This window comes from Orbicella franksi, chromosome 9 (assembly GCF_964199315.1).
Source record: "Orbicella franksi chromosome 9, jaOrbFran1.1, whole genome shotgun sequence".
Lineage (NCBI taxonomy): Eukaryota > Metazoa > Cnidaria > Anthozoa > Scleractinia > Merulinidae > Orbicella > Orbicella franksi.
The window spans coordinates 18,648,597-18,673,252 of NC_138153.1; the positions used below are offsets into that span (position 1 = coordinate 18,648,597).

At 40.1% G+C, this 24,656-nt stretch overlaps 1 protein-coding gene across 2 annotated transcripts; it reads left to right on the forward strand.

Moving 5' to 3' along the window:
- The first annotated feature begins 574 nt into the window (after positions 1-574).
- On the forward strand, positions 575-23,080 carry LOC145497728 (uncharacterized). Of its 2 annotated transcripts, XM_081477565.1 has the most exons (22): positions 575-2,334; positions 7,920-8,020; positions 8,292-8,378; positions 9,155-9,231; positions 12,042-12,204; positions 12,292-12,401; positions 12,913-13,003; positions 13,468-13,719; positions 14,120-14,196; positions 14,584-14,694; positions 14,981-15,095; positions 15,271-16,378; positions 16,828-16,893; positions 17,080-17,152; positions 17,275-17,314; positions 17,428-17,586; positions 18,789-18,881; positions 19,359-19,450; positions 19,776-19,932; positions 20,058-20,991; positions 21,158-21,271; positions 21,773-23,080. In XM_081477565.1, exons 1-22 carry the CDS (start codon positions 2,028-2,030, stop codon positions 21,856-21,858), a joined length of 4,413 nt encoding a protein of 1,470 aa, XP_081333691.1. In that variant the 5' UTR covers positions 575-2,027; the 3' UTR covers positions 21,859-23,080. The 2 variants fall into 2 exon arrangements, with proteins under 2 accessions (XP_081333691.1, XP_081333690.1); XM_081477564.1 differs by having other exon boundaries at positions 12,042-12,401.
- Positions 23,081-24,656: the final 1,576 nt, after the last annotated feature.

The following is a 24,656-nucleotide window of genomic DNA, read 5'->3' on the forward strand; positions in this document are numbered from 1 at the left end:
CTTTTCCCTACTGGAATGACCTTTGTCTTTGTAAGTTTACTTTGCCTTTTAATGTTCGGTTCATTTGGCTATACCATGGATTAAAGAAACGATAACAAACAAACACTCTGGAAGGGAATGCACATATCACTAGGGATTTGGGTATCCCTTACAGTTTAGTATTTCGATCTAGTCCTTTCCTCGTTGGAATGACTTTGGTCTTTGTAAGTTTTCTTTTCCTTTTAATCTTCGGTGGATTTCCATACCCTGAATTAAAAGAAAAAAAAAAAAAGAACAAACAAACACTCCAGAAGGGGATACCCATATCACTAGGGATTTGGGTATCCCTTACGTTTTAGCATTTCTAGTCCTTTCCACATTGGAATGACTTTCGTCTTTGCAGGTTTGCTTTTCCTTTTTAACTTTGGTCGATTTGGCTACCCTGAATTAAAGAAACAATAACAAATAAACATATTGGAAGGGGATACCCATATCACTAGGGATTTGGGTATCCCTTACGTTTTAGCATTTCTAGTCCTTTCCACGTTGGAATGACTTTCGTCTTCGCAAGTTTGCTTTGCTTTTTTATCTTCGGTCGATTTGGCTACCCTGAATTAAAGAAACGATAAGAAATAAACATATTGCAAGGGGATACCCATATCACTAGGGATTTGGGTATCCCTTACGTTTTAGCATTTCTAGACCTTTCCTCATTGGAATGACTTTCGTATTCGCAAGTTTTCTTTGCTTTTTTATCTTCTGTTGATTTGGCTACCCTGAATTAAAGAAATGATAAGAAATAAACATATTGCAAGGGGATACCCATATCACTAGGGATTTGGGTATCCCTTAATTTTTCGCATTTCTTGTCCTTTCTCCCCTTCAAGGCCTTTCGCCTTTGAAAATTTGCTTTGCCTTTTTAATCTTCGGTCGATTTGGCTGCCTGAAGTAAAGAAACGATAACAAACAAACACCCTAGAAAGGGATACCCATATCACTAGGGATTTGGGTATCCCTTACAGTTCAGCATTTTGATCTAGTCCTTTCCTCATTAGAATTAATTTCGTCTTTGTAAGTTTGCTTTGCCTTTTAGATTTGGCTACCCTAAATTAAAGAAACAATAAGAAGCAGGCACATTGCAAAGGAAAGTAATAGGAGAGATAATCAAGGAAAGAGCGATAAATAAACAAGTCTGAGACAAAGTTTATTTCAGACAGGCAACATACACAGAGGTCAGTCACAGCTTGAGAACGGCATGTTGCGTGACGGCCGTATCTCAGTGTGCCCGCTCGCATATTGATTTTATTCAATGGCCGAACTATCCGAGGTTTAGAATGCGCCTTTCTTGTTTAAAATGACGTGCATTTCAAGGATTATCGATAGGCACTAAGGGCATACTCATACAAGGAGCTTTGGCGCGTGAATACGGTTTTGTATGTCGTTATAAATGCGGACTAGGATCGGACAGTCTGTTATAAATTGCGACTATTTTCAGCGACGTTATGTGTTTATATCAAGATTAAGAAAGCTTTTATTTATTGAGACAAAGCTTCGTAAGAATATAAATGGTTTTTGAGCAGAATTATGCATGATTTCACTTGCCCCAGTCTGTGGTATTTAACACTTTCAGTGTTTTGGGTATCTCTACTGGGGATACCCAAAACACCAGGGATTTGGCTACGGGGGTACCCAAAACACGGGGATAGCCAAATCACTGTGACACCTTATTCTGCGTGCCCGGCATAACATTTGCTCTTCCAGGAGCCTGGGAACGATGTCTTTATTTTGCCGCGCCTTTTCGGTCGGTTGGTAGAAATCTGGAGCTAGCCAAGATGTTGTCGTTCCCAGTTCTTATCGTTCCATCGAATGACGGTTACAAAATGGCGGACGAAGTGTATTTTGAATAGAGTTCAAATTCTCCTGGCGATTGCAAGGGAAAAATACGTTGGAGCAACTTCAGTGCTTAACTTTACCTATGGCACGAGTGACATTGTACATAAGCTTCACACCTTAGACCAGTTTACCGCTTTTTTATCGGTTGGAATGCAATGGCTGCTTCGAATACAACAGATAAGCTTATAACGAAACCGTCCCTAACTGCTTCTGTCACTTTACCGGTGGAAACGACATCAACCGGAACCAGCAACGAGGGAGGTGGAGACGTCCGAGGAGGACGCAATAACTCCTCAGCTTATCCATATCGTTTGGGCTCCGATATTCCCAACATCCCTAACATACCTTCGCCTTTGTTACGACCGCCAAAAATCGGACAGAAGCCGACTGATGTTACTGTGACTGCGGAATCGAACGCTCATTTTCCGTTTTCTTCTGCTTCTGTTACAACTGACGGTGTTGGTAAGTATAATGCAGTCTGTTTAATCGTTTGCGCGATATATCGATGAGTTCTTGTCGGACAAGTACATGTATGTCGCAAACTTTAACGTATATACACTTTGACAAGCGCGTACATGCCTGAGGTTGCAGGTTGAGACTATTTTTAGAGCTATTACACATGGCTTACCTGGTATGGCGTCTCGTTCAGGCAGCGTAGTAAAGAGTCTGTTGCTAGAATTGTTAGGCCAGTTCCAAACGCCGCTCCATTCATGCGCCAAACCTAACTGATGAGTTAAATACGGCAGAAGAGCGGCATTTGAATCAGTTTGAATCAGGCAGGCTGGGTTTGGTGCGGCAAACAACATTAAATTCGGCAGGGTATGTCACATGCGACGTTGGAGCGGCAGCTGATTCATACGGCGTTCTCCTCATGTGTCGAACCTAATGCATACAGCTATAAATTACTGTAAGGTATTTTTCATAGAACAGGACTTGTGATTGGCTCAAAATTGAGTGGCAAGACCAGTCATGCATGAAGCTCAAAGTCGTCGCTAAAAATAAAGACAACAAAATACCAGTATGTCTTCGATTTATGAGAAACGGGACTGTATAAGCGAGTTCCTTTAACGCAAATTCAGTTTTTGCTTTTCCTGCATGATAATAGCCCAGCTTATGAGATTTCCCTTTAACAAGTCGAATTACCCAAGAGAAAACCTGTCTAATTGCAAACCCTGAACCTTGAGTTTGAATTTGCTTCCCTAAATATTGCTATAACAGCGAAATTTTAGTCAGCTTTTCTGTTTGGACAGAGTTCTTGAATTCAGAACACATATTTTCTCGTCGAAAATTGTTACCACTGGCTTCCCGAATTAAGTTCAATGCAAGTACGCTGTCTGAACCAGCAGTTGCTCCGAAGTCACTCTAAAGTCGTACTTTATCAAGTTTGGTTCGGCACATGAGTAGAGTGGCGTTTGGACCGGGCCTTAGTCTAGTTTTGGTCAGGTTTTTACTTTAATTGCATTAATAATTATTTCCTCTGTTTGGGTGATGGTATAATTTGCCACTTCTTGGCATTGATTTGGTCATAACAATATGAGCTTAATCAATAGCTGTTATTACAGTTGAGCCCACGTTTCAGCGGTATTACTTTCAGTGCGCGCGAAAGCAAGGCTTTCGGGTCAAATGAAAACACCTCAACAAAGAATCATCCGTTCTTTTGACCTGTGGACTGTTCTCTTCGTTTGTGTTTGTGGATCTGGTCGTTCATCTAGCCTGATTCTGTCGTGAAAAGCATGGTAAGGCACTGCATTGCTTATGGATGTGTTAACAGAAGTAACAAGCCCGAATGTTCAAAACTGTCGTGGCATTCTTTACCTGTAAACAATGCTAAGCTTCTTCGAACTTGGTTGCTTAAAATGAAGAGAAAAGACCCTCCTGTGTCGAAAAATTCTTACCTCTGCAGTGAGCACTTTTCTGAAGATTGTTTTATGTGGTGTGTGGGAGGAAAAAGGTATCTGAAAAGTGGATCTGTTCCTAAAAGATTCAGTTTTTCACCGGAGGAAAAGTCAAGGCGGAAAGCTCCTGTTTATCACTCCGCTGCACGTGAGACAACAAAGCACCAAGTCAAAGATGAAGTTATACTGAACTCTCAGTCTAACCCTGTCAATAATTTAGTTGAATTAGAATCTGTTAATATGCCATGTCAAGAATGTGTATTTCCTAGTATCACTGCTGATAAAGCTGAGGTGGTTAAAAGCAAAGAAGAGCTTTCAATGGAGCAGCTTAAAGAAAAGGAAGAAGAAGTGAAGCGCTTAAATGAATGTTTAGAGGTTCAGAGGAAGGAACTCCAAGAAGAACTTATTGAAAAATGAAACAACTTGAACTAGGACGAGAGCTTAGGAAAGAGTTGGAAAGCATGTTCCAACAAAGTCTCTTTAACATTGATAACATTAAGAGTAATTCAAAGTTGTTGAAATTCTATACTGGGTTTCAAAACTATGGAGTTTTCAGCATAGCTCTTAGCTTTTTAGGTAGGGATGCAGCCTCTAAACTTGTGTACAGCAACACTGAACAAAATGATGCTCAAAAAAGAGAGAAGGCAGGCCCAAGAAGGACCTTGTCAGTGGAGGAGGAATTTTTCCTTGTATTATATCGTTACAAAGTTGGTCTACTTGAGGAGGATTTAGCTCCAAGTAACTAATATTGTCACTTGGACAAAGCTTATGTACTACAGATTCAAAGAATTAGATATTTTCCCTGACAGACAAATAATTGAGTTACACAAGCCTGCATGCTTCAAAAACAAGTACAAGGGAACAACAGTAATCATTGATGCAGCTGAAATGTACATAGAAAAACCTAGTAACCCAGAAGCACAACAGCTCACATTTTCAACTTACAAGAACACTAATACCCTCAAGGCATTGGTCGGTATTACTCCAAGTGGCAGTGTTTGTTTTTATTTCAGATCTCTATGGTGGCTGTATTTCTGATAAGGAAATAACCAGTAAATCTGGTTTTATTGACAAATTACAGCGAGGAGATGAGGTCATGGCAGATCGGGGGTTCAATATTCAAGAAGTGTTAGCCTCGAAAGGTGTCAAGGTGAATGTTCCTCCCTTCATGAATCAGTCAGGACAGTTTACAGAACAGGAAATGCTGGCAACCCGAAGGATTGCAACCCTCAGAATTCCTGTCAAATGTGCAATTTAATGTATAAAGAACTACCATATTTTAGACTTCATTCCAACAACTCTATGCAAGAGTGGCCTTATTGACATGATTTTCTTTGTGTGTGCAATGTTCACTAATTTTTTGCCACCTCTTGTAAAGTAAAAGTCTGCCTTTAGATAGTTTTTCCTCTATTATATCTAGTGCCCTAGGGTTTGGTTCAGGCCTCTAGGCCCTTGGTGAGGTATCTTATTAGAAGAGGACTTTGTAGAGTTAAGAAGCTTACAAGCACAGTTGCATTGCATGTTTCATAAATAGATTGTTGCAATTAACATATTTACTTAAAAAAGTACCTTCCTTGATTAAGATGTGACAAATGAGCTCTGCCTTCAAATATGTAATAGTAAAATACAGAATAACTGCGTTGAACACATGGGACAAGGCTACATGCTACATGTCATTGTTTTCAGTCACACGAGATCCTCTTTTTGTTAGCATTAACCTAAGCTACCAGTTCCAGTAGGGAAGGGGTGGGGTGAAAGGGGTGTGCCCTCAAGTCTTGTGTTGGCAGATTTTCAGCTTATTTACACATCACCATGATCAGTGGACAACTACATGTATTTTTCTCTTCTTCACTTCAGTTATATCAAATAATAACAAAACACGTCTTTACTCTTTTCCTAACATAACAGGTTTACATTGCATTTTTGCATTTTTTTTCAGTTTAAGTATTACTGTATTACTGTATACAATAACAACTCTCAGTGGAGTACAATCTTGAAAAAGCTGCATCTCTGGGATGTTACAAAACTAGATCCTGACTGGAGCCTGCATAGGTGATCTCACCAGCTTGCTCTCTGGAATTGATCATGGTAACATTGAGCTTGTACTTTATATGGATCACATCTCCATTTTCAGTAGTGGCAACTTCGATATTTTGTACATGACCATGTCTGAATAATCCAAATGCCTTACTATTTAAATTTAAATTCTTATAGTCTTTATTGCCTTCATTATCTCCTGATTTTCTCTTAATAAAGTGATTCATCATGTTCTCAATTGTGAACGGTGGAAATTCAGCCCTCTGGATGGAACATCAGTTTGCAGCCTGTGGGAACTCGTGTAGAGTGTTCGGAGAACTCGTGCTCGATGAGGAAACAACTTTATTTTTCGCATCAGATGCAAAGTGTTTCCAACTTTCAGTCACAACTCTACAAAAAAGAAAACGTTATATACGTTTGAGAGGGCAAAAAACTGTTATTCTTGCACAAAAGTAGGGCAGGAAGAACGATCTTACATCCCACTGCTCACCTGTGCATTAGTTCACGTTTGTAGGCGTCACTCGAAGCACTGCCATCTTTTGCTGTTTCTACATGGTATGAAAGCCACGATCTCAGCCTAAGCTTTGTCAAATGACGAGGACAGTTTCCGCTGAGTAATTGTAGCCTCTCTTCTTGTGAGAAAAATGCAAAATCCAGAGAGGAACCAATAATTATTATTATTTTTCTCGAAGTTTTCTCATAAGGCGGTTGTATTCTCTTGGAATGTTGACCCGAAAGCCTTGCTTTCGCGCACTCTGCAACTAATACCACTATACCGTGGGCTCAAGTGTAATAGCTATTACCTTTAACGTTTGGAGACCAGAAAAGAATTCTTTACTCTGTTATGATCCTAAAATTTTAATTCTACCTTTTTAAAAAGATTTTGTAAATACCACTTAGTTTAATAATAGTGTTAGTTTAATTGTCCACTGTTCAGTACATGATTATTAGGACAGTGTTTCTGCACTGTAACTGCTTACTTTCTTATCCTCTTCACCTCTCTCCTTGATATTGTATTAACACAAATTTCTTTCACAAAGGGCCGGGTCGCACTAGAGCGAATTCAAATATTTTACAATTTTTGGGGAGGAAAAAAAATTGGGAAAAAGTTCCAAATTTTGGCAGTGCTCACATTAGACCAACATGTTGGAACCAAAATGTTCCTGATTGAAATATACGTCATAAGATCTATATTTCTCAATTAACTCTTCCCAGATTTTTCTTTACGCTGCATGTTCTTGACTCTCCCCTCTTCAGCAACTCGTGATTTTCGGCCCATTAATGGGACGTGCAGTTTTGCTGGGCTTGCGCATTTGTGTTGTTGCTTGCGCCACTTGCAATCGAAGAAGATTGTCTAGCTGAAGCCATCTCTTCAAATTGCTGCCAGTAACCGTATCCAGGGTGCAAGTCACAAGAATTTGAATAAACACACCGCTCATATTCCTCGTTTGCATTGAAATAACTGTAAAAAGCGTCAGATGGACCAGGTAAAAAGAGATATTGCCCTGCCATCGCACACACCAAACTGGACTACATGAAGCTGTCAAAGTTATTTTCTCGCCATAATTTTATCCGGACATGTTTTAAAAAATATGATAGTTTAATGGTTAAAAAACAAAACTGTTTGCTTTGCCAAAACTTGGAAACCTCCGAGGCAGCACTTCGGCTTCTTTGAAGATTGGCGAAATTTTGGCAGTCCGCAAAAATTTGGCAAGTTTTTGAAACTGAGGGTCGCACTCATTTTATGCTACTTGTTTACAGATTTAGTACTTGTACAAACAAAATTGGCTCTGGTGCAACGCGGGCCTAAGTAGACACACCATAATGTATCCGCAAGCCATTTCCTGACTATTCCTTCTCTCAATCATGGCTTGAAAAAAATTGATTCCCAGCTTGCCCTTTGGACAATTAGGTCTCAAATTTTGCTTCCCCTGGGCAAAGTCTTAGTTTATTATTTTTTTAATTTAGTTGGCAGGTGACTTGCCCTTTTCCATCAGGCAAGTGAGAATGAAAAGTTACTTGTCCAACAGGAAAATCTACTTGTCCCAGACGACCAGACAGTCCTTTTTTCAAGCCATGTCAATTTTTTTGTTTTTCTCCCTTTGTTTTAACCAGCTACTCAAAGGCTGGCCAATCCTGCTGGAATTGAAAGAGCACCAGAAGACCTTGACAGCGTGATAAGAAATCAAGTCGGCCGACAAGTGGATAAAGTGTTTGTATGTCATGAAGGAATGTCAACATCCAATTACCTTAAACTTACAGATATTTTTGTAGTTTCAATCATTTTATTTCAGAAATAGAAAACATGTTCTGTGTTTCTATCAAGTTTTAGGTTAAATCTACTAGTGTTCTATCATGAATGCCATTCTCTGATTGGCTGCGCTATTCACTATCTAATCTGTTTTTTATTATTGTAATTTAAACTCCATGAAGTTTATTTGTATCACACAAATGATTTTCTCTATCCATTCATCTCATACATTGTAGTCTGGTGCTATCAAAGACCTTCGAGGACACCTGATATCAAAGGCCAGTGAGGTTGACCAACTCAGAGTCGATCTTGAAAACATGGAAGTAAGTTAATTTTGACTAAAGGGTTGACAATGACCAGGCCAAGCAGTACACATGGTCTGGAAAAATGTAATACAATAGTCAACACAATACAATACAAGACCTTCTATCAGTGGGAACTGTTGGACTTCCTTGCATTAAATGTATATTCATCAACAATTTTAGCTATTTGTAGGTGCTTCTGAAATTGGATAATTACTACATACATGTATATATACATGCACAACATGGTTGCAATGGAAGTCATGAAAGACTGTCATTGGGCCATATTTTGAGTCACCTGTTACCTTGATCTTAAGCTTCACAGGGCTCAAAAAAACCTTGAATTCCAGCTTGCCCTTGGGACAAGTAGCACTCAAAATTTACTAACCCTGGGCAAATCTTAGTTTGCGCTTTTAATGATTTTGTTTGCAGACGACTTGCCTGGGCCCTTACCCATGGCGCAAGTGAGAATGAAAAGTTACTTGCCCAGGAAAATCTACTTGTCTTGGACAACGGGAGGGCACTTTTTTTCGAGCCCTACCTCATCAGTAACAAACTTGTTGTTCTGTTGGTGAATTTTACCAACAACAGGCAACAAGTTCACCTGTAATGACAAGGACCCATCTACATTTTGTAGCATACTCAGCTATAACAGTGTAATGGGTGACAGCCCTTAATGACAGCCCAGCAGCTCATGTGAGAAAACCCTGGACTTCAAGAGTATGCAAGTTAGTTCTCAGTATGTTCTGTGATATATAACACTACTGAAAACACTGATGTTATTCTCATGTTAACAGCACAAGGAAAAAGATCTCTTTTCTGGCATTTCACAACAAACCGATTTCCATGCCAGGACTAAACCCTCTGGTAACTAGTAAGTTCATACAGTCATTAGATACTGTACAGCGTGTGCTGTTAATAATTAGCAGAATGTATATTGAGTACAAATTATTAGCAGCTATGTTGAGAAATGTTTTCGCACAAAAGTATGAAACCATAAAAGCATGCATGGCCATGTAGATCTAGGAACCTCTGCTATGGGTAGTAGTGGTTTTTATTTCATCATTGAAGCTCGCAGTTTCTGTGTTTCAGCTTGATAGGTGAAAATAGCATTAGTACATGCTTTCATCTTTCCTTTCCTTTCAGCTGAAGCACTGTGAACTCAACTCTGATCTAACAACAGTGAACTAACACTACCCATAATGCATTGTACCTTTCAGCATTATTTCATACCTCGTAAACATGTATGTCTTGTTGTTTCCTTTTTTCAGGACAGCTTTGGTCAGCAAAGCTGTACATGTATATGGGCAATTCCACATGAGTGGTGTCAGAATCCAGACTTTGAAAAGCCGTTGCACATGAAATTATACCCTGTTCTACATTATGGACAGGTTAAAGTACACAGAAAAGTAAATTTCAGTTCCCTTGTGACATGTTATCAGGGGGGGGGGGGGGGTCCCCAAAGCAAGTATTTGTTTTTTACAGCAAACAACAGGCAAGAATTAAATTTTTTCACTTGCTGTATCAAACTTGGAAAATATAAGGGACACTTGTATCAGAAAAAGTCCCTCACTGGAGTTAATACATGAGTGATATAAAATTCACCCTGAACTTTTTTAAAAAGTAGATGTACATAAAAAAAATAAGTTTTGTCACCGACATAATGTCCGCAATGCTTTAACAATCTTTTTTCTTTTCCAAAATAACAACCAGAAAGATTTTAAAACCATTCTTGTTGCACAGCTAGATATCCAATAGAAACACTTTGGTAAAAAGAAATCTCTGATAAACAACAACATTTTCAAAATAATGGCAGCAAAACATTGTTCTGGATGTTACATCGTGGACGTTACACTACTTGAAGTTAAGTAAAAACATTTTGAAATGGTTCTTAAAAGCTATTCCATTACACCACAAGACCATATGTCCTTCTAGATTTGCTCTAGTTTGCCTAACAAACATTTTGACAAAGACAGCAGCTTTCAAGTGGGTTGTTAACTATTCTGAAATTTCAACAATAGAGGAGGTTCTGCCATTCTGATGAACATAGTCATTTTTAACAATTCTTATACCCTTTTATGTATCCTATTACTTTCAAGAGTTTTTTTCCACAGAAATGTTTGAAAAGAGGACCCTTTTGTTTCCTTTGTCTAGGCCAATAATAAATAGTTGTGCCAACTCTGTAAAGAAACCTTGAATTGAACAAAACTGCCATTTTTTTCTATTCTCTGACAAAATAAGTTATTATTCTGGTGACCAACGTAAGTTTCCAGGCCCAGAATGCCAAAAGCAGGCTCAAATGCAGGTTATACTTGATGTAAAAAGCATGTTGTGTCCCCCAAACTGTGCTGTGATATTTCAGGTTACCCTTGCAAAATTGTGAATGTCAGTTCAAATGAAATCAGCCTTGTTGGGTCACACAACCACTAAACTGCATATATTTTGAACAGTTCATTCAAAACCCCCTGATACTTCACAGGAAAATTGTGGTTGTTTTTTATGTAACGTCCGCAACAGTGTTTTTTCGCTCTATATCTCTCATTAACAATTAGAACCGTAGCCCTTGCAGGCTACGGGTCAATAGCCCATGAGGCGAAGCCGAATGGGCTATTGACCTGTGGCCCTTGAGGGCGAAGGGTCTAATTGTTTTAGTATCACCCAACTACTTGGACAGAAAAGGCAACAATAATGTTAGCAAATGCAAGTTGAAGAAATATTTATTTGGGAATGAAACGAAAGAAAGTGTCATGCTCAATCGCGCCAGTTTCGCTACTCGAGGACTATTACTAATAGTCCTCTAGTAGCGTAGCCAATTAAAATGCAGGATTTGCATTAGTCCACTCGTTGGGTGATACTAATAGAAATTAGTCAACTGGAAAAATTGTGCAGCCCAATTGACATGTCAGTAGGCACAAACATGTTCATAAATGGAAAACTGGACAACTCCTTTTTATACTCTGTCTGTGCTAAATTAAAGTTTCAAAATTGAGTCTGAATGTAATCTCCGTGATAGTGGAATTGCCCATGTGTACATGTACAGTCCACTCTCATTAGTAGGGACACCTGCTAGGCTGTCAATTGGTGTCCATAGTAGTGAGAGTCCGCAAGAGCAGGGTGCAATAAAAATGACAATATTCATTTATAAAGTGTCACTGATACATGTACTGCTATACTCTTAATTCCAGTTGCGTATAATGTGTAGTAAATATTTACTCCAGTTCATAATATGGGTCAAAATAGTGTACAAACTAGTAATAATTATTACTACAAGACTGCAGAATAATTATGTCATTCAAGTTGTTCATTGTAACAAGAGAAAAACAAAAAACAAGTGTCCAAAATTCTGCAATAGTGGGAGACTGTATTAGGGGGAGTCATTTCTGTACATTTTACTGTAGCGTCAACTGGGGATGTAGCTTCTGTTCATAATAGTGGGTGTCCATATTAGCAGGGTGATCACAAGGTGAGAGTTGAGCTGTAAGTACAAAAAAAGTGAATGAACCCCTTGAACTGAACTGTGCCATACTTGAGAACACTCTTTGATACTTGTCTGGCACCCTCAGGAGCTCTTAACCTCCCTGCTCCTCAAAAGGGCTACGTTGTACACACAGTATACTGTCTGCTGTCTAATCCACTAAAGGAAATTAAGTGACACAGTGATGACTCTGTAATTTCTCACCTCAGTCCCAGTATTAGCTCCACTTATGGTGGTGGACCTCTTCGAACTGGAGGTTTGGGTACCAGGACTGTTGGGTACCCGGTTTCAGGATTTGGAAACATTGGAACAGAGTTTGGTCTTCGAGAATCCAATGCTCAGATGGAGGATTTGAAAAGAAAGTTAAAAATGGTAATTATGTCAGTGGGATTCTTATTTTTGAAAGGCATGATATCTCAAACTCTAAATTTAGCAATTTCCACATGTATCTCCTTACAGACCACAGAGCTTTGCGCAAAGCAAGATGCATATTACAGAGAGGTGGTCAGTGAGTTAGAAAATCGCTTGAAAGAAACTGTGGCAGGAAGGGATCACGTTCTTGCCCTCAGGTAAAAAAATGTTCATTGTAAAAAGAAAATATTACATTATATTACATTACATGTGAGTTTGTCTTCAAACCTTTGTGGCCAAAACTGAAAAAGATGCGAGGAATTTGAAGCTCAATGAAGTGATGATTTCACCAAATGTGAAATTCCTTTATTGTGCTATTATTTTTGAAATGTAATTGATTTTAAAAAAATGATTTAATCAGATCACATTATGTTTGTAAATGAGAAGTCATTGCCATCTGAGATACATAACAGACATGCAATTTTCGTGACTTAGCCGGCATGACAGCCATTCTTCCTCTGGAATAAATTGTATAATGTACGCAAAAACCAACGCAGCTGCGAAAATGTCTGCTGAGGCATGACACGACTTTCAAGCCCGGCCTTTATGATAAAGGCCGGGCTTGAAAGATCGAAAGGAATCTACATATAATTCAGTAAATTGGTCTTTTGTTAAAAGTAATACATTTAACCTCCTTTGTTGCTTTTATGAAATGTATCTATTGTTCAGAGAAAACGAAGCCGCGGGTCAATTACAGTTAATTCATCAACTGGAAGCTGGACTGAGAAAACAACAACAGATCATAGATGCAAAGGACAAGGTGTGTTCAGCAGTGGTACACTTTATTGCTCAATGAAAATTGACAGTCTCGTTTCTTCTGAGACCTGCATTTTGTTATGAGGCGGGTTTTTGCAAGTCCTGTTAAGAAACATCAGTCATGTACGTGTAGGTGCGTTTTTAATGACTGTTTCGTTGTTGGGGACTTGATTCATAGAGTACGAGTGTGCCACTCATTCTTCGCAAGATCAGTTAAAAGTGATTTTCACGTGCGTTCACATGCTGGCTCACTCGAATAGCCTGGGAGGAGGCTCACGTTGGAGCACAAGCGCGCGCGGCGTAGCCCTTAGCGCGAAGCCGCGCGACGCCTCTTCACCAGACTCCTTCCCGCCGGATCGCTTTGCTCTTCGCCGCTCACGTGCGTGACTCAAAGGTGAGCCGAACGCTGAAATGCTATACACTGTACATAACCTTCAATAAAATGAACTTTTTCTTGCTTTATTTCAGGACTTAAATTCCATGGAATCCAGTGTGAGCGAACTCGAAAAAGACTTAGCTGGTCACAAGTCTTTCTTTGACAAAATAAAGCGCATATCACTCGAGGAGGAAAAGAGAAGATTTCGTTCAGGCTTAGTAACTAGTGCACTGGAGAGCAATGTTTCTGTGACTCAGATCGGTGACGCGCTTATTGAAATCCTCCAAAAGTGTCTTTTTGAGGATGATAACGAGAAGAAGACACTACAGTCAAAGCTGGATGGGGTAAAGAGCTGGTTGCGTAATGTTTTGTAACTTACAGTGATTGTATACACCTAGATATTACATGGTATGTATGTGTTCATCAAGGAAGCTAACATGAACAAAGAACCTGAACAATAGGCATTTCCGAGTTCGCTTGTGCCTCTGTTTTAAAACTAGTGCTCGTGCAAAACCTGTCACATGGAAATGAGTTTGATTTGCCTGGAAATGAACCTTTAGGGGTAAGAATAGTTTCGCACGAAGACTCGTTTTGACACGGAGACAAAAGGCTGCTCGCTTTCAAATAATAAGGACCTCCTTTCATAGTTTAGATTTGCCCATGACAGCTTAAAAGACTTCCATATCAGTCTGAAACAATCTTTCAATTTGGCATTTTACCTTCAATATTTTGTGCTTGTGGCAGGTTGAGGCAGGGCTCAAGAGCAGTAGAGAACAAACGGATAAGAAACAAGACGAAATGCAGAGAGAATTCAAGGCGAAGTAAGAGAATGTTCCATTCATTTGATCTGAAACGGATAAGACAAGTGAAAATAATTGAGGGGTGGACCTAGAGGGTGCTAAAAAAGACAAAAAGAAAACAGGAGGAAGGAGTTAAAAAACGAAAGAAAATTGTCGGGTAGGCTATATAGTATTCAGATACCAAATTTATTGGTTTATGATCTGAACCCAGGAGTAACAATAGGGTAAGGTACATTTATATTTAGTTCTGAATAGAATTAACAGTTCCTTTCAGAACTTTTATCACCGGGGCAATCACTCTTTACGGACATTTTTTTCATAAAGGTGATCCGAGTGTAATTTAATGTGGAATTGAATTTTAAGTTAAGACATATACCTTCTCATTGATTTTTCTACTACTAACTTTAGGATCTCAAAGTTGGAGGAGGAGCATGGCCAAGCGTTAGAATCTTCAGCTAACAAGATAACGCTTGTTAAAAAAGAGCTGGAGACTTTACAACAAGAAACAGACAAACTCAGGTCCGTGGCGTTTCTGTCGACTCACACATTGTTATTCGCTCAGTGCTTATAACTAAATTAATATATATTTTTTTTTACATTAAAATTCACCTTGCCTAGGTGTAGACTATATTGTACATACAGACACGATTATTCACTGCAGAAATTAAAGTGCTTTCGTTATCGTGTCCCACAATGTTAACCAACCGCTATTTTCCGCGACTACGCGCCGGTGGGAAATACTTCATGCCCTGTCGACCTTTCCTTCTTTCATTTTTGCTATCATTTCTAATGTGTTATTACTCAGAGAACAACACCAAACAGAAGTGTCCGCTATGGAAGACAAAGTGAAATGGCTTGAGCTAGAGCTTGAAAAGTCCAAAAAATCAAGCGACGAAAGCACGGAGCAATTTCAAACTAAGGTGGGTACCCTTTTATCTTGTTTCTCAGCGGTTTCAGTCACATGAAAACAGATAACTGGCATATTTGTATTCTTGTCTGTTGCTGGATCATTCAGACGCTTTCAATCCAGCATGATACTATATTTTAACTTTAATCCTTGCCAGAATTATAGTGGTTCTTTTATTTTTCGTTTAGTCCAAAGAACTGGAACTTTCTGTTCGTGAATTGACAGCCGAACTTCAAGTCGTAAAAGACGAGAAACAAAACTTACTCGCTCGAGTTTCACAGGAACAAGCAAACGTTATTGCGCTGAACGACAAACTCATTGCAGTGGAAAAACTTCGACAAGTAGCAGAGAAAAAGAACGAAGAACTAAGCAAAGAGTTGACTATTCTTCAGGAAAAGTGCAGCGAAGAAGCGAACAATTTAAGAGCCAGTGTCGCAGAGAAGGAAATGTTAGTGAAAGACATACGCGAAGAGAGTGCGCGACTGAGGGAAATTGAAGTGGAAAAGGCGCTTAATCAGGAAAGAGAGAGAGCAAACGCTCGGCTCGATGGCATTTTAAACGAGCTTACTAAGTCAAATCAAAATATTTCAACCTTGACAGCGGATTTAGAAAATAAAAGACTCGAATTAGCCAAAGAACAAGAGGAAAACGTCAAACTGAAGAACGATTTAGAACTGAGAACTAAAGAAATGAATGTTGTAAGAGAAGAGAAAATTCGTTTAGCTGAGGAACTTGAGAAAACACACAGCGGTGTTTCCAATTTGCACAGGCAAGTCGAAGAATTAACAAAATCCTTAGAATTAAAATCAAAAGGCTTGCTAGAGGCTGAAAATTGTGTTGAAAAACTTCAGACTCAACTCAATGAAAGGGAGAGGACAATAGCGAACTTTCAAGCGCAGGAGACTAATCTGGCAGAAATTCTGGAGAGGAATAGCCAAACGGGTGATTCGCTTCAACGGGAGAGAGAACAGTTAATACGAACGTTGGAAGAAAGAATCGGCGAGGTGGAGGAAATGAAAAGTCATCGCGAAATATTGGCCAAGAAATTGAGAGCCAAGGATAAGCGAGTCAAGGCGTTGGAAGAAGAGAAAAACTCCGTGTCAAACAGTTTGCAAATCAAACAAGAAGAATTAGACGCCATGATGGAGGAACGAAGTAACATCATGGCGGAGCTAAAGCTGCGGCAAATTGAGGTGACGAAGTTGAAGGACGAGAATGGCTCGTTGAGTTCTCTGGTTGAAGGAAAACACGGAGAACGCGAGAAAGAGATCAGTAAATTGCTCTCTCGACTAAAAGGTATATAATCAGTAATACTTTCTCAAATACCCTTGCCGTCACCAGCATTATGGTACCTACAGGCAGCCAGAGATAAAATACATCATTCTTAAACAAACTCAATATTCTCGAGTCATAATCCTAGTCTCTTTACATTTGACTGGTAGGAGCTTTAGATATTTTATTTCGTATACTTGTCATTGAGTAAAAATCAAAAGAGAGTAACAAGCGGAAGTTGTCCTTTTCTCTGCTTGCTCTATCGCTTCCTTCCCGAGGATCTTTAAGAGAAAAGTAAGAACTATTCGCGGTCTTCCGTTTTTGCTTCCTGGTTTATCTCCTGTGATATCTTTTTTCGATGTTGTTGTTGTTTGCATATTTACTTTCATTGGCATTTCCTGGATTTGGAGAAAATTCTGTATGTCAACATTTCACTGCCTTTCTGCAAATGTATTTCTCCTTTGGTTTACAAGGTTCGGAACAAGATTTAGCTTTGACGCGAAAATTACTGAAGACAAAGGGCGACATGAGTGGCAAAGGTATGTCATCTGCATAAGTCGCAGCTTAATATTACTGGGCGCTCTCTCTTTGGGCTTCATGTAGAACAACTCATTATCATTATAGTATTGTTTGCTATAGCCAACTTTGCAGCAATATCGGCACTTTTTAGACTATGACATTTGCCTAAAGCTAAAGACTCTTATAATATTGTACTTACATTGCAGCTGTTCGAGTGGCTGGAGCCATGCAACAGGAAGTGACCGCGAAGCGTGGAGAATTGGACGCCTTACAAAACAAGTAAGTTGCCATTGATATAATCATATTATCAGCCAGACTTACGAGTGTTATTTTACATGTACGTTATTCTGTCACACGCTTGATTGCTTGCAAAAAATGTCGTGTTATTATCTTTTTTAAAGAATCCATTGGTTGACAGAAAGCCTAAATACAGCTTCCAAGGTAGGAAACAATTTTATTGAAGACTGGTAGCGGTGGATGCCATAAATGATATGCTCTCCCGTTGGGCGATAACTCAACTTTTAGTTCTCTCACTGGTTTCTCTGTTGCTTTAGGACGCACGCTATTACGAGAGGAGAAGCAGCGAATTGTCGGGAACGGTTAAACAACTGACGGTTGAGCGAGACCAGCTGGAGTTCGAGCTGCGAACGATCCGAGAACAGAATGATGAATACAAAAAGCAGATTAACCACATGGAGCAAGCGCTTGAAAAGGTGCGATAATAAACGAATGAATGGCTATGGACACCCATGTTCGTAATTTATAATTACTTCTGAATTCCAGTAGATGGACGCCTTCCATAAATAGACAATTAGTGATGTTCCCTGCCAAAAAGTCTGCAGACGAGCCAAGCGGCCCATCAGGCCGGCACTTAACTGCGGCTTCAGTAGCATGAAGCAACTGGGAGTATTTTTTCTCTCCCCCCCCCCCCCCACCCCTGGATGGGACGCTAGTCCATCTCAGGGCTATCCCCAGCATTTAATTCGCCAGGACCGATTTGTGCACGTCAGAATAGAGTGTCTTCCTAAAGAACACAACACAACAAAATATCCCCTGCCAGAGCTCGAACCCAGAGCGCTCAATCCGGAGTGGAGCGTGCTACCCATGAGGCCAACGCCCCTCCCACGGTCCCAGCTACATAGTAGAATAGTTACAGCGAAACTTGTATTAAGCGGACCCCACATTAAGCGAACACCCTCTATTAAGTGGACACCAGCTCGAGTCCCAAACTTTTCTTCCTACATTCACCGTGAAATAAACCTGCATTTAGCGGACACCAATATCAAGCCATTTCGTTGCACAAAACCTGCAATAAGCGGACACTTCAAGAGCTTTCTACTTCTGAAAGCTCACCTCAGACTCCTTTAACATGGTTCAGCGATATTTTTTAAGCTAGATAGATTATTCCAGATTGATTCATTGACTGACTGGACATTGTGCTATGAGAAGTCTTCGATCTTACACTGTGTTACACTGAGTTACAAAAGGATTAATAATTAATTATTATTGCACAATATATTAGAACCTGCTCAGAGCGGACAGCCTGTATTAAGCGGAGCCTAGTGAGGGTCCCAAGGGGGTCCGTTGAATACATGTTTGATTGTATATTTAACCTGCCATAAGCGAACACATTCTAGAACTAAGGGAGTTCGGTTCCGACAAGTTCCACTGTCTTCTACCTTTCAAACAGATGGATAATGAGTAATGGATAGCAACATCGCACATTCAATTGCACATCATAGGGTTGTGAAATGGTCAGGGGAAGAAAATTTCTTCAAGGACAGGGAAAAGTCAGGGAATTTCATTTTGAGTTGGGGAAAATTGACATTTTGAAGAAGTCAAGTAAAACTTTATATTTCCAAAGTCGTTTGGAAATATAGACTTCTTTATATAATATACGTCTTTCTTTTCGAAGGCTGCTCTCAAACACGCCGACTCGCAAGGTGTGATCGAGAAGATGGAACAAGAGATGGCCAGGCTAAAACTGAAGCACTCGCTCGAAGTTAAGGTACGCCACGAAGTGCGAATTGGACCGAAGCAATTTCTTCAGTATTCTAGTAGAATTCTACAGTACCTGTAATTTTAGCCAGTGTAAGCTGGATTCAGATTTCACGTTACCTAGCGTTGCATGCGGGATAAATGGCAATCTCGTTCCCAGAGCTCGCGCGTTTTCGGTCAACGGAGACCGAACGCACGACGCTCTGTGCTAATAAAAAGCCAAAACCAGAAAATCCTGGTTCCGGTTGATTTTCAACCGATTTTCGTTCAAGTCAAATAACGGCTTCTAAAGACGCGTACTGAGAGTAACCGCTGTGTCTAATGATGGCTCATCTTCCGATTTCTCCCAGGGGTCTCAATTTGTTGGTCCTAATTAAAAAGAACGCGGCCTTGGGAACGAGATTGGTAAAATGGGATCTGGGAGCTTTTATATCGAAACACACTTTACAGCATGTAATTGAAATCATTGATTGGTTTGTTATTCAAGGAACTTGAGCGGACTTCAAAGGCTCCTCTTTCACTCAGGCCAGAAGCTGCATCGCTGGTTGAGCTTTTGACAAAACTGAACACTGGATTTCGGTATGGATCTTGCACGTATTTGTTCTGTGACCAGGAAGTGAAGTCTAGTTTTAATTCATTGCCGACTGCAATAGCCAAACGTTGTTTGGATCATTGCACAACAGTTCTCGTCACGCAATACTCTGAAAGATGCAAACTGCTGGAGGGTGCCAAAAAATAATTAAAACAATATTATTAATAATACTTATTATTATTCAGGGTGTGATCGTCACGTGGATTTCGCGTGGGCAACGTTTCCACCGTTAGAACAATCTGGGGAAAAAATGCGATTTCCCAATAACTTCTGTTCTTGATTTATCTTGTGTTATTTATTTGTTACCTCTAGATGGCCTCCGATGGCGACTCAAGCGAATTTCAGCAATGTTATGTTCCCTCAAAAGAGCGCTTTGCCACAGTCGGTTCTACCTCTTTCCCAAGGCTCACAGCCCGAAGTGGCGGAGTTGGAGACTGGGCAGGTAACGCAAGGTGGACAGTCCAGGGAGGTAAGGATTCTGTTGCTGGGTTAGTTTCTGTCGTGACTATTGGCGGGACTATGCGTTTAGTGAATAAAGATTTGTAGTAAATCGTTTTGTGCCCGTAAATTCTTATCTGCGTTTTAAATCTACAGGCAAGTGAAGCTTCTTCAAGAAAGAACGACGAAGTTACAGAGGACCTGAAGACGTTACTACATGAAGTACGAAGCCTGATCACAAGTTTTCAAGCTCATGTCTCTCAAAATGGGACCCCTGGCAAGACTCCGACTACTGCGTTTGCGTCCCACGGGCCTCCTACTGAGCGAGCACTGTTGGATGATGGTCCTGTACACCCTGAAGAACCGGAATCTAGGACAAAGGGTCGGAGAAACATCGCTTCTGAGGTCGACCCTGGAAAGGAAAATTGTGATCCAATGACTAAAGGCAAAAGACAAGGCGATGAACGGTCTGAGAGAAAGCATCGAAATACAGCCCAAAACGAGCGAATCCTGCGCCCTAAACCTGTTGTTTCTAGTGACTACAAACGTGAATTTGACAGAGAAGAAGCCGCTTCGTCAACAGATTTAAATTCGAGATTAAGCACCAGTTACGAACTCGACGACGTCAGCGAGGATGTTAATGACTTTGCCCTTCCGCTGCACAGTTCATCTCCGAAGAAAGACAGTGCTGCCAGCAGCGACGTACTTAGTGAACATTCACAAATATTTCACAGGCCACCTTCACCACTGTCTTTATCGATTCAAAGCGATAACTCTGATGTCACGTCGCTTTTAATCGACCAGTCAACGTCTACTGCAGACACTGTAATTTTACGGGAAGTCTTGAACACGGCTCGTTCTTGGAATCCGACGTCAAATGCTTCCTCGGTAACCAGTAGTCAACCGAGTTCAAGTCAAATGTCTGACACTGTGTCTTCATCAAAGAAACACTCGCGCCCAGTTCCCCAGAACGTGAAAGTCACAAAACGAGGTAGCGATACGAATTCTGCGCGGGATTCATACGGTCACAGAAAACAAGAAGACCTGACTTCAAGGAAACTAGATCTAGATGAGAGAGCTTTTGGAGCCGGTAATAGTCTGTTTGCCTACATCACTCCACCCTTCCTTACCCGTCTATTTTTTTTTTTTTTTTTTTTTTTTTGATCTTTTTTCGTTTCTTTTATTCGTAATTCTTTTCTCCTGTTTTGTAGTTTTTGCTGACGTTTACATTCTTGACAATGTACCTTTCGTTCCAGTATCAGCGCCCATAAAGACAAATCCATCAGCAAACGAACCAGCTTACAGACGCGCAGAGATGATCTTGCATTCTCTTGCACAAACTGGACAGCAACTCACCAAGAAAAACAGAGGTATGCATGCCTTGTACATAGCCACATTTTCATGTTCAACTCTTAATATACACCATGAGGTTGAGAATGGTTCTGTCCCATGCAATAATCAGATAGGGATATTGTTCTCTGTTCATAGGGTTACATCACCATGCATTTATGGGAAAATTCGAAGATAAGCTAGGAGAAGGCATTCATTTATGGGAAAATTAGGCCGTGGCGAAGAACAAGTTTTATAACAAATTGATGGAATATGCAAGACGCATAAGGGCGAGCACGAGATGTTCCTTGGTTTAGACTTGATGAATTATAAATGAGTTTCAAAAAAACCTCTTCCATAATCTAAATTTATTGAAAAAAAAAAAAACAATGTGCTCTTTTTGTTAGTATTCCACCAGTTAAATTTTTAATTTTTTGTGCTTGTCTTATTTTGGTTGTTGTTATTATTTGGCTTTCTTTTTTGTATCTGCTTCCATGCACCCTATGTATGATGGCATTGACATTTCATGTTTTTTTCCCTAGAAATCGAAAACTTGTTGAAAGAACAAGACAGAAGGATCAAAAAGTGCCGCAAAAATGAGGACAACATACATGCATTGCTGTCATGAATACTACAACATGAACGTTGGGACTTTGGTGATGCCATAAGCGTGCGAGGAAGGTCTATTGGAGTAACGGTGGAGTGAGGGAGCTCCTACCCCCCAGCCCCTACTCGAGCTCCTACCCCTCCACTCCACCCCTCCTTCAACAGAGCTTGCTCGAATGCTATGATCCCCTCTGTTTTCAAATTTTACAATTGTTCTTCCCCATACGAGAGGACGACATAAATTGCATGTTTTGCTGTTTTTAAAACTGCGACGTAGGTAAAAGACATGGAACTTGTCACTCGGTTTTGACTGTTCGTTGCATATTTATTTAACAATTATAAAATTTCCAGAGAGAAGAGTGAATAAAACCCTGAATGCCGTTATTATAAAAAAAAAGATGTATGCGGATATATTGCCATTTATACTTCCCTCCTTGTTATCCTTGATGCCTCTATCAAGGTCTTTCTTTTGCCCTGTTTTCCATCAATAATTGTCTCAATCCTATGTGTCACCTGGTGGTCATATAAGGTCACTAAAATCATTTGTAGTTGAGATAATAGGACTGTCAAAAGCACACAAACGACTGCCTGACACCTTTAAAATATTCCCTTAGATTTAATCGGCTGGTTCACACTCTTCACAATTTTAAACTTTCTATTTCCACTGCGACGTAGGAATAGCTTAATATTCTCTTGATATCTAATTTTTCTTGAAAACACCCTTCCGTAAAAGTCTCCAGTAACTGACATATACGGTGGCCTACAACTGTCACGGCAAAAAGAATAACCTCACGACAAAAGAAATAACTTCACGGCAAAAAGAATAACCTCACGGCAAAACAAGAAGACTCGCGGCAAAAGTAAAAGTCTCACGGCAAAACAAAAAGACTCACGGTAAAGGAAATAACCTCACGGCAACCTCACCGTGAGTTTTTTTGTCCTGTATCTATTTGCCGTGAGTCTTTTACTTTTGCCGTGAAGTTATTTTTTTTGCCGTGAGGTTATTCTTTTTGCCGTGAGGTTATACTTTTTGCCGTGAGGTTATTTCTTTTTGCCGTGAGGTTATTCTTTTTGCCGTGAAGTTATTTCTTTTGCCGTGAATCTTCTACTTTCGCCGTGAGGTTATTGCTTTTGCCGTGACAGTTGTGGGCCACTGTAGACATATGACACTGTTAATCTGCACACTAAGCTAATGTTCTTTCTAGTGAGGCTTTAAACTACTGTATTTAGGGAAGTCTGTTCTCCGTTTTCGCTCATCTATAAGCCATCGGGCCTTGCGAGACTATTTGATCCTTGTAGTGGAACCATGTGAGTCAGCCATCTTGTACTCTCTCAGATTAAAGCTTAATAAACGTTGCTGGCCTTGAGGACTATAACATGGTGTCAGAAGTGGGATGGCATCATCAGGGATAGAGAATATTCCGCTGTTGAACTATATATAATAAGACGGGTGATGAGGTGTGATGTAACGACTTCACTAAATATAGCAATTTAAGGCCTCGCTCGAACAAGAACACTAGATAAGCCATGCTTCTGAAGGACAACAATCAACGCTAAACTACTGTGTGTTTCATAGCTTTGTGCTATATGCACTCAGAACATATATATTTCTTTCAGTTTGTAAAGTTCCAATACCTACATTAATTTTCTAAACCTTTTGGATCAGAAATACAAGTTTATTCTCTCGTGTCACTGGTACATTATGAAGTTAAGCATCCTGCAATCTAAATATACCTCGAAATCTAACGAGAGCAAGCCAAAGTAAAAAAATGAGATGCAACTGTTCTAATTGGATAGTAAGGAAAAACTGAAATAGTTGTTTTTAGGAGTGATTAACAATTGATTGTAGGAAAAGAGCAGTGGTTTCTTAGTTGTTTCGCCTTGATAGTTGTGTAAAAACAAGACGGGAGGATAGCTAGGTTCTGTCCCCAGCCCTTTTATAGCGGTAGTTTTGTGTTTAAAATTTGACATCACTGTTCTACACACCAATATTCAAAAGTGGTCTCCGTTGCTCCATGGCCCATTCCGAGTTACGAAACTGAAACAATTGCTTGATCAAAAACACCACCAACCGAGCCAACTGAGACAGAATCGCGAAGATAACTAAAACGGTCACTAACGCAGGGACAAAGGCCAAGCTAATCACTTCAAACCATTCCAGGATTTCCAGGAAAAATCGGTAAGGCCCGTCAGTAGTGATACCAAATGCGAGGAGGGTCGCTTTTGTCAGATTTATAACGGCAATCATAGTTACTCAGAGACAGCGTTTCAGCTTTGTTGGCCATGGGTTCACGATATGGATTCTTCATAACATGATGAATGGTCATCAGTAAACATGCTGCAGCCATAGAAACCATTCGCGACATCGGACATGTTACGAACGATTGGCACGTGAGGAGAGTTAGTCTTCGACCAATTAACACACTCTCCCAGTGTAGTGTTCCCTTATCTTCATTGCTTGGCGGTCGAAAAGGACCATGGAGTACTTCAAGGACATCTTTATTCACACTCTGCGCCGTGGTGGTTTCTTGCCCTTTGAGCTGCAGTATCTTCTTAAAAAACCAGATGACGAGGAATGGTAATGGAAGCATGCAAGCAGCTAGGAATTCACCTGCATTAATAGAAGCCTTGTAAAGTTTGGAGGATCCGCAGTAGAGAACAATGACGAAGGGAACCACAAAAACAACAATGTAAGCGAAAAGAAAGTACTGCCACCATTGCATACATGGAACATTTGCATCAATGAATAGCCGCTTTTGGGATTCAATAGAGACACAGTTCATTAGCTTTAGCGACGTCTCTGCCAACCGTTCGTAACCT